Below are 16,691 nucleotides of genomic sequence, written 5' to 3'. Positions count from 1 at the left end.
AGAGCAGAGCATGCTGGGTAATATGCCACCTTTCCTTCCCCCTTCCCCCACCGTCAGGCTGAACCTACCAGCTTCTTCTTGGAGGACAGGAAGGCGTGACACTCCAGGGCCCCGTTAGACTCGTTCAGGGCCACATAGGCAAAAACTTTATTCTGAACTTTATCCGTCGTACAGTAAGAAATTCTGTAAAATCAAGAGAACTAGCAAATATGTGACTGTATATAATGTATAGAGATATTCTATAGGGGTCACCTGTATATAGTGGAGTGTACTATGTGTATATGTATAATGTATAAGTGATATATAGGGCAGGGCTCATTGGTATATCTGTATACTGTATAGGTGATATGTATATAGTGCAGGTCTCATTTGTATATCTGTATACTGTATAGGTAATATGTATATAGGACAGATCTCATTTGTATATCTGTATACTGTATAGGTGATATGTATATAGTGCAGGTCTCATTTGTATATCTGTATACTGTATAGGTGATATGTATATAGGACATATCTCATTTGTATATCTGTATACTGTATAGGTGATATGTATATAGTGCAGGTCTCATTTGTATATCTGTATACTGTATAGGTGATATGTATATAGTGCAGGTCTCATTTGTATATCTGTATACTGTATAGGCGATATGTATATAGGACAGATCTCATTTGTATATCTGTATACTGTATAGGTGATATGTATATAGGGCAGGTCTCATTTGTATATCTGTATAGGTGATATGTATATAGGGCAGGTCTCATTTGTATATCTGTATACTGTATAGGTGATATGTATATAGGACAGGTCTCATTTGTATATCTGTATACTGTATAGGTGATATGTATATAGGGCAGGTCTCATTTGTATATCTGTATACTGTATAGGTGATATGTATATAGGGCAGGTCTCATTTGTATATCTGTATAGGTGATATGTATATAGGACAGGTCTCATTTGTATATCTGTATACTGTATAGGTGATATGTATATAGGGCAGGTCTCATTTGTATATCTGTATACTGTATAGGTGATATGTATATAGGACAGGTCTCATTTGTATATTTGTATACTGTATAGGTGATATGTATATAGGACAGGTCTCATTTGTATATTTGTATACTGTATAGGTGATATGTATATAGGACAGGTCTCATTTGTATATCTGTATACTGTATAGGTGATATGTATATAGTGCAGGTCTCATTTGTATATCTGTATACTGTATAGGTGATATGTATATAGGACAGGTCTCATTTGTATATTTGTATACTGTATAGGTGATATGTATATAGGGTAGGTCTCATGTGCATATCTGTATACTGTATAGGTGATATGTATATAGGGCAGGTCTCATTTGTATATCTGTATACTGTATAGGTGATATGTATATAGGACAGGGCTCATTTGTATACTGTATAGGTGATATGTATATAGTGCAGGTCTCATTTGTATATCTGTATACTGTATAGGTGATATGTATATAGGGCAGGTCTCATTTGTATATCTGTATACTGCATAGGTGATATGTATATAGGGCAGGTCTCATTTGTATATCTGTGTACTGTATAGGCGATATGTATATAGGGCAGGGCTCATTTGTATATCTGTATACTGTATAGGTGATATGTATATAGGGCAGGGCTCATTTGTATATCTGTATACTGTATAGGTGATATGTATATAGGACAGGTCTCATTTGTATATTTGTATACTGTATAGGTGATATGCATATAGGGCAGGTCTCATTTGTATATCTGTATACTGTATAGGTGATATGTATATAGTGCAGGTCTCATTTGTATATCTGTATACTGTATAGGTGATATATATATAGTGCAGGTCTCATTTGTATATCTGTATACTGTATAGGTGATATGTATATAGTGCAGGTCTCATTTGTATATCTGTATAGGTGATATGTATATAGGACAGGTCTCATTTGTATATCTGTATACTGTATAGGTGATATGTATATAGGGCAGGTCTCATTTGTATATCTGTATACTGTATAGGTGATATGTATATAGTGCAGGTCTCATTTGTATATCTGTATAGGTGATATGTATATAGGACAGGGCTCATTTGTATATCTGTATACTGTATAGGTGATATGTATATAGTGCAGGGCTCATTTGTATATCTGTATACTGTATAGGTGATATGTATATAGGACAGGTCTCATTTGTATATCTGTATACTGTATAGGTGATATGTATATAGGACAGGTCTCATTTGTATATCTGTATACTGTATAGGTGATATGTATATAGGACAGGTCTCATTTGTATATCTGTATACTGTATAGGTGATATGTATATAGGACAGGTCTCATTTGTATATCTGTATACTGTATAGGTGATATGTATATAGTGCAGGTCTCATTTGTATATCTGTATACTGTATAGGTGATATGTATATAGTGCAGGTCTCATTTGTATATCTGTATACTGTATAAGTGATATGTATATAGGGCAGGGCTCATTTGTATATCTGTATACTGTATAGGTGATATGTATATAGGGCAGGGCTCATTTGTATACTGTATAGGTGATATGTATATAGGGCAGGTCTCATTTGTATATCTGTAAACTGTATAGGTGATATGTATATAGGGCAGGGCTCATTTGTATATCTGTATACTGTATAGGTGATATGTATATAGGGCAGGTCTCATTTGTATATCTGTATACTGTATAGGTGATATGTATATAGTGCAGGTCTCAATTGTATATCTGTATACTGTATAGGTGATATGTATATAGGGCAGGTCTCATTTGTATATCTGTATACTGTATAGGTGATATGTATATAGGGCAGGTCTCATTTGTATATCTGTATAGGTGATATGTATATAGGGCAGGGCTCATTTGTATATTTGTATACTGTATAGGTGAAATGTATATAGTGCAGGTCTCATTTGTATATCTGTATACTGTATAGGTGATATGTATATAGGGCAGGTCTCATTTGTATATCTGTATAGGTGATATGTATATAGGGAAGGGCTCATTTGTATATCTGTATACTGTATAGGTGATATGTATATAGGACAGATCTCATTTGTATATCTGTATACTGTATAAGTGATATGTATATAGTGCAGGTCTCATTTGTATATCTGTATACTGTATAGGTGATATGTATATAGGGCAGGTCTCATTTGTATATCTGTATAGGTGATATGTATATAGGGCAGGGCTCATTTGTATATTTGTATACTGTATAAGTGATATGTATATAGTGCAGGTCTCATTTGTATATCTGTATACTGTATAGGTGATATGTATATAATGCAGGGCACATTTGTATATCTGTATACTGTATAGGTGATATGTATATAGGGCAGGTCTCATTTGTATATCTGTATACTGTATAGGTGATATGTATATAGTGCAGGTCTCAATTGTATATCTGTATACTGTATAGGTGATATGTATATAGGACAGGTCTCATTTGTATATCTGTATACTGTATAGGTGATATGTATATAGGACAGGTCTCATTTGTATATCTGTATACTGTATAGGTGATATGTATATAGGGCAGGTCTCATTTGTATATCTGTATATCTGTATAGGTGATATGTATATAGTGCAGGTCTCAATTGTATATCTGTATACTGTATAGGTGATATGTATATAGGGCAGGTCTCATTTGTATATCTGTATACTGTATAGGTGATATGTATATAGGGCAGGTCTCATTTGTATATCTGTATAGGTGATATGTATATAGGGCAGGGCTCATTTGTATATTTGTATACTGTATAGGTGAAATGTATATAGTGCAGGTCTCATTTGTATATCTGTATACTGTATAGGTGATATGTATATAGGGCAGGTCTCATTTGTATATCTGTATATCTGTATAGGTGATATGTATATAGGGAAGGGCTCATTTGTATATCTGTATACTGTATAGGTGATATGTATATAGGACAGATCTCATTTGTATATCTGTATACTGTATAGGTGATATGTATATAGGGCAGGTCTCATTTGTATATCTGTATACTGTATAGGTGATATGTATATAGGGCAGGTCTCATTTGTATATCTGTATACTGTATAGGTGATATGTATATAGGGCAGGTCTCATTTGTATATCTGTATAGGTGATATGTATATAGGGCAGGGCTCATTTGTATATTTGTATACTGTATAAGTGATATGTATATAGTGCAGGTCTCATTTGTATATCTGTATACTGTATAGGTGATATGTATATAATGCAGGGCACATTTGTATATCTGTATACTGTATAGGTGATATGTATATAGGGCAGGTCTCATTTGTATATCTGTATACTGTATAGGTGATATGTATATAGTGCAGGTCTCAATTGTATATCTGTATACTGTATAGGTGATATGTATATAGGACAGGTCTCATTTGTATATCTGTATACTGTATAGGTGATATGTATATAGGACAGGTCTCATTTGTATATCTGTATACTGTATAGGTGATATGTATATAGTGCAGGTCTCATTTGTATATCTGTATACTGTATAGGTGATATGTATATAGGGCAGGTCTCATTTGTATATCTGTATACTGTATAGGTGATATGTATATAGGGCAGGTCTCATTTGTATACTGTATAGGTGATATGTATATAGGACAGGTCTCATTTGTATACTGTATACTGTATAGGTGGTATGTATATAGTGCAGGTCTCATTTGTATATCTGTATACTGTATAGGTGATATGTATATAGGACAGATCTCATTTGTATATCTGTATACTGTATAGGTGATATGTATATAGTGCAGGTCTCATTTGTATATCTGTATACTGTATAGGTGATATGTCTATAGGGTAGGTCTCATGTGCATATCTGTATACTGTATAGGTGATATGTATATAGGGCAGGTCTCATGTGTATATATGTATACTGTATAGGTGATATGTATATAGGACAGGTATCATTGGTATATCTGTATACTGTATAGGTGATATGTATATAGGGCAGGTCTTATTTGTATATCTGTATACTGTATAGGTGATATGTCTATAGGGTAGGTCTCATGTGCATATCTGTATACTGTATAGGTGATATGTATATAGGGCAGGTCTCATGTGTATATCTGTATACTGTATAGGTGATATGCATATAGTGCAGGTCTCATTTGTATATCTGTATACTGTATAGGTGATATCTATATAGTGCAGGTCTCATTTGTATATCTGTATACTGTATAGGTGATATATAGTGCAGGTCTCATTTGTATATCTGTATACTGTATAGGTGATATGTATATAGGGTACAGCTCACCTGTATATGGACACATACTCGATCTGTTGTGTAGTCGCAGCGTCCTGTATAGTGATACTATGCGGCGTTACAGTCAATATGACTTTTTGCAGCTGTTTTGCACTTGCCCGAGCCTGAGGAGAAATCAGCAAAACTGTCCATAATACTGTTCACCACCACTGCCCTGCCATTCCTGCACCACTACCCGTCCTCTAATGTCACCCCTCCCACCTGCACTCCCCGTTACCTAACACCCCTCCCACCTGCACTCCCCGTCCCCTAACACCCCTCCCACCTGCACTCCCCGTTACCTAACACCCCTCCCACCTGCACTCCCCGTCCCCTAACACCCCTCCCACCTGCACTCCCCGTTACCTAACACCCCTCCCACCTGCACTCCCCGTCCCCTAACACCCCTCCCACCTGCACTCCCCGTCACCTAACACCACTCCCACCTGCACTCCCCGTCACCTAACACCCCTCCCACCTGCACTCCCCGTCCCCTAACACCCCTCCCACCTGCACTCCCCGTTACCTAACACCCCTCCCACCTGCACTCCCCGTCCCCTAACACCCCTCCCACCTGCACTCCCCGTCACCTAACACCACTCCCACCTGCACTCCCCGTCACCTAACACCCCTCCCACCTGCACTCCCTGTCACCTAACACCCCTCCCACCTGCACTCCCCGTCACCTAACACCCCTCCCACCTGCACTCCCCGTCACCTAACACCCCTCCCACCTGCACTCCCCGTCACCTAACACCCCTCCCACCTGCACTCCCCGTCACCTAACACCCCTCCCAACTGCACTCCCCGTCACCTAACACCCCTCCCACCTGCACTCCCCGTCCCCTAACACCACTCCTACCTGCGCTCCCCATCCTCTAACATCACCCCCACCTGCACTCCCTGTCCCCCAATGTCACCCGTCTCCCACCTGCACTCAACCCCCCTCCCACCTGCACTCCCCGTCCCCTAACGCCACTCCTACCTGCACTCCCCATCCTCTAACATCACCCCGCCTGCACTCCCTATCGTCTTACACCCCTTCCTGCACTCCCTGTCCCCCAACGTCACCCACCCTCCCACCTGCACTAACCCCGTCCACCAACACCACCCCTGCCTGCACTCCCCATCCCCAAATAACTGGCTGCACTTTACGTCCCCCAAAGTCGCATCCCACCTGCACTTCCCGTCCCCTAACACCAGCACCACCTGCACTCCCCATCACCGAACAACCCCGGCACCTGCACTCTCCATCCTCTATCACCACCCCCTGCCTGCAGTGCCCGATTTTAGTCTGTGTTACATCTGTCGGTTTTTAGGATTTGTGTGTCCTTTCTGCTTCGTCTGTGTTCACACTGTCTGAGTCTTGCTAGTTACCTGTGCTCTGTATGCAGTTATTCCTGTTTGGTATCTTGTAGTCTATTCAGACTCATCCGGTTCTAGTCTAGTGTTACCTGTGCTCTGTATGTATTTATTCCTGTTTGATATCTTGGAGTCTATTCAGACTCATCTGGTTCTAGTCCTGTGTTTCGTGTTTTATATTTCTGTTTCCTACTGGGTCAGCATCCTGATCACATGTTGGAGTGTGCCCACTGACTAGTAGTCTATTTGGCTTTATTATGCTGTCTACTCCTTTTGTGGAATGGGGTGTCCAGTTTGTTTCTATTCTGTGTTCCAGTGTGAACAGTGTTCTATGTTCCTGATCAGTGTGGTGTTTTTGCATTCAGTTCTTCCGTTCATCCCCTGCATCTCCTGGATTCTGCTGTAGACTTGTTGCATACCTAGTCTAGTACATATATTCATATCTGCCGTTTATCTTGGTTCCGGTTTATGAACTGTTTGTTAGTATACTATATTCTGCCCTCTTTGTGAGTTTATATTCTGTCTGGTATATCTGATTGTCTGGTAGTTTTTCCGTTCTAATTCTGGCCTGTGACCAACTATGTATTTTGTTTTTACGCCCACTGCACTTTAGTGCATGGAGGGACCGGCTCCAAGTTGTCGATTCACCGTTTAGGGTGGATGGGCAAGTAGACAGCTAGAGTTTTTCTAGGGACAATTTAGGGCTCACTCTCCCTGTCCACCCCCGGCCATGACAGCCACCTCCGCTTGTATTCCCTGTCCCCTTAACAGCCCCCTCGCCTGAACTCCCCGTCCCCTAACAAAACCCCTGCCTGCACTCCCCGTCCCCTAACATCACCCCCGTCTGCACTCTCCGTCCCCTAACATCACCCCCGCCTGCACTCCCCGTCCCCTAACATCCCCCCCGTCTGCACTTCCCATCCCCTAACAACACCACCATCTGAACTCCCCGTCCCCTAATATCACCCCTATCTGCACTCCCCGTCCCCTACCATTACCCCCACCTGCACTCCCCGTCCCCTAACATCACCCCTGTCTGCACTCCCCATCCCCTATCACCACCCCCGTCTGCACTCCCCGTCCCCTAACATCACCCCTGTCTGCACTCCCCATCCCCTATCACCATCCCTGTCTGCACTCCCCGCCCCCTAACATCACCCCCGCCTGCACTCCCCGTCCCCTAACACCCCCCTCGATTGACCTCCCTGTCCCCTAACATCCTCTCCGCTTGCACTCCCTGTCCCCTAAAATTCTTTACGCTTGCACTCCCCATCCCCTAACATCCTCTCCGCTTGCACTCCCCAACCCCTAACATCCTCTCCGCTTGCACTCCCCGTTCCCTAACATCACCCCTGTCTGCACTCTTCATCCCCTAACATCACCTCCGTCTGCACTCCCCGTCCCCTAACATCACCCCCGTCTGCACTTCCTGTCCCCTAACATCACCCCCATCTGCACTCCCCATCCCCTAACATCCCCTCCGCTTGCACTCCCCGTCCCCTAACATCCTCTCCACTTGCACTCCCCGTCCCCTAACATCCCCTCCGCTTGCACTCCCCATCCACTAACATCGCCCCCGTCTGCACTCCCCATCCCCTAACATCCTCTCCGCTTGCACTTCCTGTGCCCCCTATCCCCCAACGGCCCCTCAGCCTGCACTCCCTGTCTCCCAACGCCACTGTAATGTCCGTTTACTTGTTTTTGTATTTTTTCTGTTTAGGTGAGTATTCACACTCTAGGATGTTCTGAGCAGTTCACTATTCTCCCTAGGATAGGGAATGGTTAATGCTCTGAACCAATGAGAACTCGGATGGGTCTATTTAAACCAGAGTTCTCCTGGTTGTATTTATCTTGTGATATTAGCTTAGTTTTAGCCATGGTTAAATAGTCTTGTTTATTGTAGATTTTAGTCTGTGTTACATCTGTCGGTTTTTAGGATTTGTGTGTCCTTTCTGCTTCGTCTGTGTTCACACTGTCTGAGTCTTGCTAGTTACCTGTGCTCTGTATGCAGTTATTCCTGTTTGGTATCTTGTAGTCTATTCAGACTCATCCGGTTCTAGTCTAGTGTTACCTGTGCTCTGTATGTATTTATTCCTGTTTGATATCTTGGAGTCTATTCAGACTCATCTGGTTCTAGTCCTGTGTTTCGTGTTTTATATTTCTGTTTCCTACTGGGTCAGCATCCTGATCACACGTTGGAGTGTGCCCACTGACTGGTAGTCTATTTGGCTTTATTATGCTGTCTACTCCTTTTGTGGAGTGGGGTGTCCAGTTTGTTTCTGTTCTGTGTTCCAGTGTGAACAGTGTTCTATGTTCCTGATCAGTGTGGTGTTTTTGCATTCAGTTCTTCCGTTCATCCCCTGCATCTCCTGGATTCTGCTGTAGACTTGTTGCATACCTAGTCTAGTACATATATTCATATCTGCCGTTTATCTTGGTTCCGGTTTATGAACTGTTTGTTAGTATACTATATTCTGCCCTCTTTGCGAGTTTATATTCTGTCTGGTATATCTGATTGTCTGGTAGTTTTTCTGTTCTGATTCTGGCCTGTGACCAACTATGTATTTTGTTTTTACGCCCACTGCACTTTAGTGCATGGAGGGACCGGCTCCAAGTTGTCGATTCACCGTTTAGGGTGGATGGGCAAGTAGACAGCTAGAGTTTTTCTAGGGACAATTTAGGGCTCACTCTCCCTGTCCACCCCCGGCCATGACAGCCATCTCCGCTTGTATTCCCTGTCCCCTTAACAGCCCCCTCGCCTGAACTCCCCGTCCCCTAACAAAACCCCTGCCTGCACTCCCCGTCCCCTAACATCACCCCCGTCTGCACTCTCCGTCCCCTAACATCACCCCCGCCTGCACTCCCCGTCCCCTAACATCCCCCCCGTCTGCACTTCCCATCCCCTAACAACACCACCATCTGAACTCCCCGTCCCCTAATATCACCCCTATCTGCACTCCCGTCCCCTACCATTACCCCCACCTGCACTCCCCGTCCCCTAACATCACCCCTGTCTGCACTCCCCATCCCCTATCACCACCCCCGTCTGCACTCCCCGTCCCCTAACATCACCCCTGTCTGCACTCCCCATCCCCTATCACCATCCCCGTCTGCACTCCCCGCCCCCTAACATCACCCCCGCCTGCACTCCCCGTCCCCTAACACCCCCCTCGATTGACCTCCCTGTCCCCTAACATCCTCTCCGCTTGCACTCCCCATCCCCTAACATCCTCTCCGCTTGCACTCCCTGTCCCCTAAAATTCTTTACGCTTGCACTCCCCATTCCCTAACATCCTCTCCGCTTGCACTCCCCGTTCCCTAACATCACCCCTGTCTGCACTCTTCATCCCCTAACATCACCTCCGTCTGCACTCCCCGTCCCCTAACATCACCCCCGTCTGCACTTCCTGTCCCCTAACGTCACCCCCATCTGCACTCCCCATCCCCTAACATCCCCTCCGCTTGCACTCCCCATCCCCTAACATCCTCTCCACTTGCACTCCCCGTCCCCTAACATCCCCTCCGCTTGCACTCCCCATCCACTAACATCGCCCCCGTCTGCACTCCCCATCCCCTAACATCCTCTCCGCTTGCACTCCCCATCCCCTAACATCCTCTCTGCTTGCACTACCCGTCTCCTAACATCACGCCTGTCTGCACTCCCCGTCCCCTAACATCACCCCTGTCTGCACTCCCCATCCTCTAACATCACCCCTTCTGCACTCCCTATCGCCTTACACCCCTTCCTGCACTCCCTGTCCCCCAACGTCAAGCACCCTCCCACCTGCACTAACCCCGTCCACCAACACCACCCCTGCCTGCACTCCCTATCCCCAAATAACCCCTCTGGCTGCACTTTCTGTCCCCCAAAGTCCCATCCCTCCTTCACTCCCCGTCCCCTAACACCAGCACCGCCTGGACTCCCCATCTCCGAACAACCCCGGCACCTGCACTCTCCATCCTCTATCACCACCCCCTGCCTGCACTGCCCGTCCTAACATCACCCCCGCCTGCAAAATCAAGTCCCTAAAACCATCCCCTAACATCTCTCCTGCCTGCACATCCTGTGCCCCCTATCCCCCAACGGCCCCTCAGCCTGCACTCCCTGTCTCCCAACGCCACTGTAATGTCCGTTTACTTGTTTTTGTATTTTTCTGTTTAGGTGAGTATTCACACTCTAGGATGTTCTGAGCAGTTCACTATTCTCCCTAGGATAGGGAATGGTTAATGCTCTGAACCAATGAGAACTCGGATGGGTCTATTTAAACCAGAGTTCTCCTGGTTGTATTTATCTTGTGATATTAGCTTAGTTTTAGCCATGGTTAAATAGTCTTGTTTATTGTAGATTTTAGTCTGTGTTACATCTGTCGGTTTTTAGGATTTGTGTGTCCTTTCTGCTTCGTCTGTGTTCACACTGTCTGAGTCTTGCTAGTTACCTGTGCTCTGTATGCAGTTATTCCTGTTTGGTATCTTGTAGTCTATTCAGACTCATCCGGTTCTAGTCTAGTGTTACCTGTGCTCTGTATGTATTTATTCCTGTTTGATATCTTGGAGTCTATTCAGACTCATCTGGTTCTAGTCCTGTGTTTCGTGTTTTATATTTCTGTTTCCTACTGGGTCAGCATCCTGATCACACGTTGGAGTGTGCCCACTGACTGGTAGTCTATTTGGCTTTATTATGCTGTCTACTCCTTTTGTGGAGTGGGGTGTCCAGTTTGTTTTTATTTTGAGTTCCAGTGTGAACAGTGTTCTATGTTCCTGATCAGTGTGGTGTTTTTGCATTCAGTTCTTCCGTTCATCCCCTGCATCTCCTGGATTCTGCTGTAGACTTGTTGCATACCTAGTCTAGTACATATATTCATATCTGCCGTTTATCTTGGTTCCGGTTTATGAACTGTTTGTTAGTATACTATATTCTGCCCTCTTTGTGAGTTTATATTCTGTCTGGTATATCTGATTGTCTGGTAGTTTTTCCGTTCTAATTCTGGCCTGTGACCAACTATGTATTTTGTTTTTACGCCCACTGCACTTTAGTGCAGGGAGGGACCGGCTCCAAGTTGTCGATTCACCGTTTAGGGTGGATGGGCAAGTAGGCAGCGAGAGTTTTTCTAGGGTCAGTTTAGGGCTCACTCTCCCTGTCCACCCCCGGCCATGGCAGCCACCTCCGCTTGCATTCCCTGTCCCCTTAACAGCACCCTCGCCTGCACTCCCCGTCCCCTAACAAAACCCCCACCTGCACTCCCCGTCCCCTAACATCACCCCCGTCTGCACTGCCTGTCCACTAATATCACCCCCATCTGCACTCCCCGTCCCCTAATATCACCCCCGCCTGCACTCCCCATCCCCTAACGTCCCCCCCGTCTGCACTCCCCACCCCCTAACATCACCCCCGCCTGCACTCCCCGTCCCCTAACACCCCCCCTTGATTGAACTCCCTGTCCCCTAACATCCTCTCCGCTTGCACTCCCCGTCCCCTAACATTCTCTCCGCTTGCACTCCCCGTCCCCTAACATCACCCCCGTCTACACTCCCCGTCCCCTAACATCCTCTCCGCTTGCACTCCCCATCCCCTAACATCCTCTCCGCTTGCACTCCCCGTCCCCTAACATCCTCTCCGCTTGCACTTCCCGTCCCCTAACATCACCCCCGTCTACACTCCCCATCCCCTATCATCCTCTCCGCTTGCACTCCCTGTCCCCTAACATCCTCTCCGCTTGCACTCCCCGTCCCCTAACGTCCCCTCTGCCTGTACTCCCCGTCCCCTAACATCACCCCCGTCTGCACTCCCCGTCCCCTAACATCCCCTCTGCCTGTACTCCCGTCCCTAACGCCCCCTCTGCCTGTACTCCCCGTCCACTAACATCACCCCCGTCTGCACTCCCCGTCCCCTAACATCCCCTCTGCCTGTACTCCCGTCCCTAACGCCCCCTCTGCCTGTACTCCCCGTCCACTAACATCACCCCGTCTGCACTCCCCGTCCACTAACGCCCCCTCTGCCTGTACCCCCCGTCCCCTAACGCCCCCCCCTGCCTGTACCCCTGTCCCCTAACGCCCCCGCTGCCTGTACCCCCCATCCCCTAACGCCCCCTCTGCTTGTAGCCCCCGTCCCCTAACGCCCCCTCTGCTTGTAGCCCCCGTCCCTTAACGCCCCCTCTGCCTGTACCCCCGTCCCCTAACGCCCCCTCTGCCTGTACCCCCATCCACTAACGCCCCCTCTGCCTGTACCCCCCGTCCCCTAACGCCCCCTCTGCCTGTAGCCCCCGTCCCCTAACGCCCCCTCTGCCTGTACCCCCCCGTCCCCTAACGCCCCCTCTGCTTGTAGCCACCGTCCCCTAACGCCCCCTCTGCTTGTACCCCCGTCCCCTGACGCCCCCTCTTCCTGTACCCCCCGTCCCCTAACGCCCCCTCTGCCTGTACTCCCCGTCCCCTAACATCCCCTCTGCCTGTACTCCCCGTCCCCTAACGCCCCCTCTGCCTGTACTCCCCGTCCCCTAACGCCCCCTCTGCCTGTACTCCCCGTCCCCTACCGCCCCCTCTGCCTGTACTCCCCGTCCCCTAACGCCCCCCTCTGTACTCCTGGTCCCCTAACGCCCCCTCTGCCTGTACTCCCCGTCCTCTAACATCCCATCTGCCTGTACTCCCCATCCCCTAACATCCCATCTGCCTGTACTCTCCATCCACTAACGCCCCGTCTACCTATACTCCCCGTCCCCTAACGCCCCACTCTGTACTCCTCGTCCCCTAACGCCCCCTCTGCCTGTACTCCCCGTCCCCTAACGCCCCCTCTGCCTGTACTCCCCATCCCCTAACGTCCCCTCTGCCTGTACTCCCCATCCCCTAACATCCCATCTGCCTGTACTCCCCATCCACTAACGCCCCCTCTGCCTGTACTCCCCGTCCTCTAACATCCCATCTGCCTGTACTCCCCATCCACTAACGCCCCCTCTGCCTGTACTCCCCGTCCCCTAACATCCCATCTGCCTGTACTCCCCATCCACTAACATCCCATCTGCCTGTACTCCCCATCCACTAACGCCCCCTCTGCCTGTACTCCCCGTCCCCTAACATCCCATCTGCCTGTACTCCCCATCCACTAACGCCCCCTCTGCCTGTACTCCCCATCTCCTAACATCCCCTCTGCCTGTACTCCCCATCCCCTAACATCCCCTCTGCCTGTACTCCCCGTCCCCTAAAGCCATTCCCTGTTCCAATATGCCCTCCCCTGTCCCAGAAGGACTATCTATATAGAAGCAGAGATTACAATAATACAGTTACCATGGTAATGATACGCCGGATAGCAGCGGCCGCCATGACCTCGCCTTTGGGTGTCTCCACGAGGGTCATTCCGAGGTATTTTAGATGAAAGGTCACCCCCTCCAGGAGTGCGTCCCGGGAGTCGGTGCAAGTGTCAGGCAGCTCTGCAAAAGAAGGACCATGTTCAGGGGGCGTGGTAGAGAGTAGAGGAGGGTGTGAGGAGGAGCAATAGAGAAGAGGAGGAGGAGCCATATATATAGAGGAGGGGCTGTACAGTGAAGAGGAGGAGCCATAGAGAAGAGGAGGAGGAGCAATATATATAGAGGAGGGGTTGTACAGAGAAAAGGAGGGTGTGAGGAGGAGCCATAGAGAAGAGGAGGAGGAGCAATATATAGAGGAGGGGCTGTACAGAGAAGAGGAGGGTGTGAGGAGGAGCCATATATAGAGGAGAGCCCGTACAGAGAAGAGGAGGTACCATAGAGAAAAGGAGGAGGAGCCATTTATAGAGAAGTGGCTGAACAGAGAAGAGGAGGGTGTGAGGAGGAGCAATAGAGAAGAGGAGGAGGAGCCATATATAGAGGAGGGGCTGTACAAAGAAGAGGAGGGTGTGAGGAGGAGCAATAGAGAAGAGGAGGAAGAGCAATATATATAGAGGAGTGGCTGTACAGAGAAGAGGAGGGTGTGAGGAGGAGCCATAGAGAAGAGGAGGAGGAGCAATATATATAGAGGAGGGGCTGTACAGAGAAGAGGAGGGTGTGAGGAGGAGCAATACAGAAGAGGAGGAGGAGCCATATATAGAGGAGGGGCTGTACAGAGAAGAGGAAGGTGTGAGGAGGAGCCATAGAGAAGAGGAGGAGGAGCAATATATATAGAGGAGGGGCTGTACAGAGAAGAGGAGGGTGTGAGGAGGAGCCATATATAGAGGAGAGCCCATACAGAGAAGAGGAGGAGCCATATAGAAAAGGAGGAGGAGCCATATATAGATAAGAGGCTGTACAGAGAAGAGGAGGGTGTGAGGAGGAGCCAGAGAGAAGAGGAGTAGGAGCCATATATAGAGGGACTGTACAGAGAAGAGGATGGTGTGAGGAGGAGCCATATATAGAGGAGAGCTCGTACAGAGAAGAGGAGGAGCCATAGAGAAAAGGAGGAGGAGCCATTTATAGGGGGCTGTACAGAAAAGAGGAGGATCCATAGAGAAAAGGAGGAGGAGCCATATATAGAGGAGGGGCTGTATAGTGAGGAGGAGCCATATATAGAGGAGGCGGTGTACAGAGAAAAGGATGTGAGGAGGAGCCATATAGGGAGGAGGATGTGAGGAGGAGCCATATAGGGAGGAGGATGTGAGGAGGAGCCATATAGGGAGGAGGATGTGAGGAGGAGCCATATAGAGAAGAGGATATGAGGAGGAGCCATATAGAGAGGAGGATGTGAGGAGGAGCCATATAGGGAGGAGGATGTGAGGAGGAGCCATATAGAGAAGAGGAGGATGTGAGGAGGAGCCATATAGAGAAGAGGAGGATGTGAGGAGGAGCCATATAGAGAAGAGGAGGATGTGAGGAGGAGCCATATAGAGAAGAGGATATGAGGAGGAGCCATATAGAGAGGAGGATGTGAGGAGGAGCCATATAGGGAGGAGGATGTGAGGAGGAGCCATATAGAGAAGAGGAGGATGTGAGGAGGAGCCATATAGAGAAGAGGAGGATGTGAGGAGGAGCCATATAGAGAAGAGGAGGATGTGGGGAAGAGCCATATAGAGAAGAGGAGGAGGGTTTGAAGAGGAGGAAAATATAGAGAAGAGGAGGAGGATGTGAAGAGGAGCCATATAGAGAAGAGGAGGATGTGGAGAAGAGCCATTTAGAGAAGAGGAGGAGGGTGTGAGGAGGAGCCATATAGAGAAGAGTAGGAGGGTTTGAAGAGGAGGAAAATATAGTGAAGAGGAGGATGTGAGGAGGAGCCATATAGAGAAGAGGAGGGTGTGAGGAGGAGCCATACAGAGAAGAGGAGGAGGATGTGAGGAGGAGCCATATAGAGAAGAGGAGGGTGTGAGGAGGAGCCATATAGAGAAGAGGAGGATGTGAGGAGGAGCCATATAGAGAAGAGGAGGTTGTGAGGAGGAGCCATATAGAGAAGAGGAGGATGTGAGGAGGAGCCATATAGAGAAGAGGAGGATGTGAGGAGGAGCCATATAGAGAAGAGGAGGATGTGAGGAGGAGCCATATAGAGAAGAGGAGGATGTGAGGAAGAGCCATGAAGAGAAGAGGAGGATGTGAGGAGGAGCCATATAGAGAAGAGGAGGATGTGAGGAGGAGCCATATAGAGAAGAGGAGGATGTGAGGAGGAGCCATATAGAGAAGAGGAGGATGTGAGGAGGAGCCATATAGAGAAGAGGAGGTTGTGAGGAGGAGCCATATAGAGAAGAGGAGGATGTGAGGAGGAGCCATATAGAGAAGAGGAGGATGTGAGGAGGAGCCATATAGAGAAGAGGAGGATGTGAGGAAGAGCCATGAAGAGAAGAGGAGGATGTGAGGAGGAGCCATATAGAGAAGAGGAGCAGGGTGTGAAAAGGAGCCATATAGAGAAGAGGAGGATGTGAGGAGGAGCCATATAGAGAAGAGGAGCAGGGTGTGAAAAGGAGCCATATAGAGAAGAGGAGGATGTGAGGAGGAGCCATATAGAGAAGAGGAGCAGGGTGTGAAAAGGAGCCATATAGAGAAGAGGAGGATGTGAGGAGGAGTCATATAGAGAAGAGGAGAATGAGCCATATATAGATAAGAGGCTGTACAGAGAAGAGGTGTGAGGAGGAGCCAT

The 16,691-nt window shown here is 47.6% G+C and overlaps 1 protein-coding gene across 2 annotated transcripts in view; it reads right to left on the bottom strand.

Moving 5' to 3' along the window:
* Window positions 1-16,691, bottom strand: part of LOC130350851 (low density lipoprotein receptor adapter protein 1-B-like) — a 46,654-nt gene that overhangs the window by 19,887 nt on the left and 10,076 nt on the right. For both annotated transcript variants that reach the window (XM_056554893.1, XM_056554894.1), the window contains exons 2-4: window positions 13,905-14,047; window positions 5,280-5,392; window positions 69-183 (exon numbers count right to left, since the gene is read on the bottom strand). In XM_056554893.1, coding sequence (XP_056410868.1) covers window positions 69-183; window positions 5,280-5,392; window positions 13,905-14,047 — 371 coding nt within the window. The remainder of the gene's footprint in view (window positions 1-68; window positions 184-5,279; window positions 5,393-13,904; window positions 14,048-16,691) is intronic.

Source organism: Hyla sarda, unplaced genomic scaffold, assembly GCF_029499605.1.
Source record: "Hyla sarda isolate aHylSar1 unplaced genomic scaffold, aHylSar1.hap1 scaffold_951, whole genome shotgun sequence".
Classification (NCBI taxonomy): domain Eukaryota; kingdom Metazoa; phylum Chordata; class Amphibia; order Anura; family Hylidae; genus Hyla; species Hyla sarda.
Note: the sequence above shows the minus strand (reverse complement) of the source record. Positions and strands in the feature narration are given on the sequence as shown.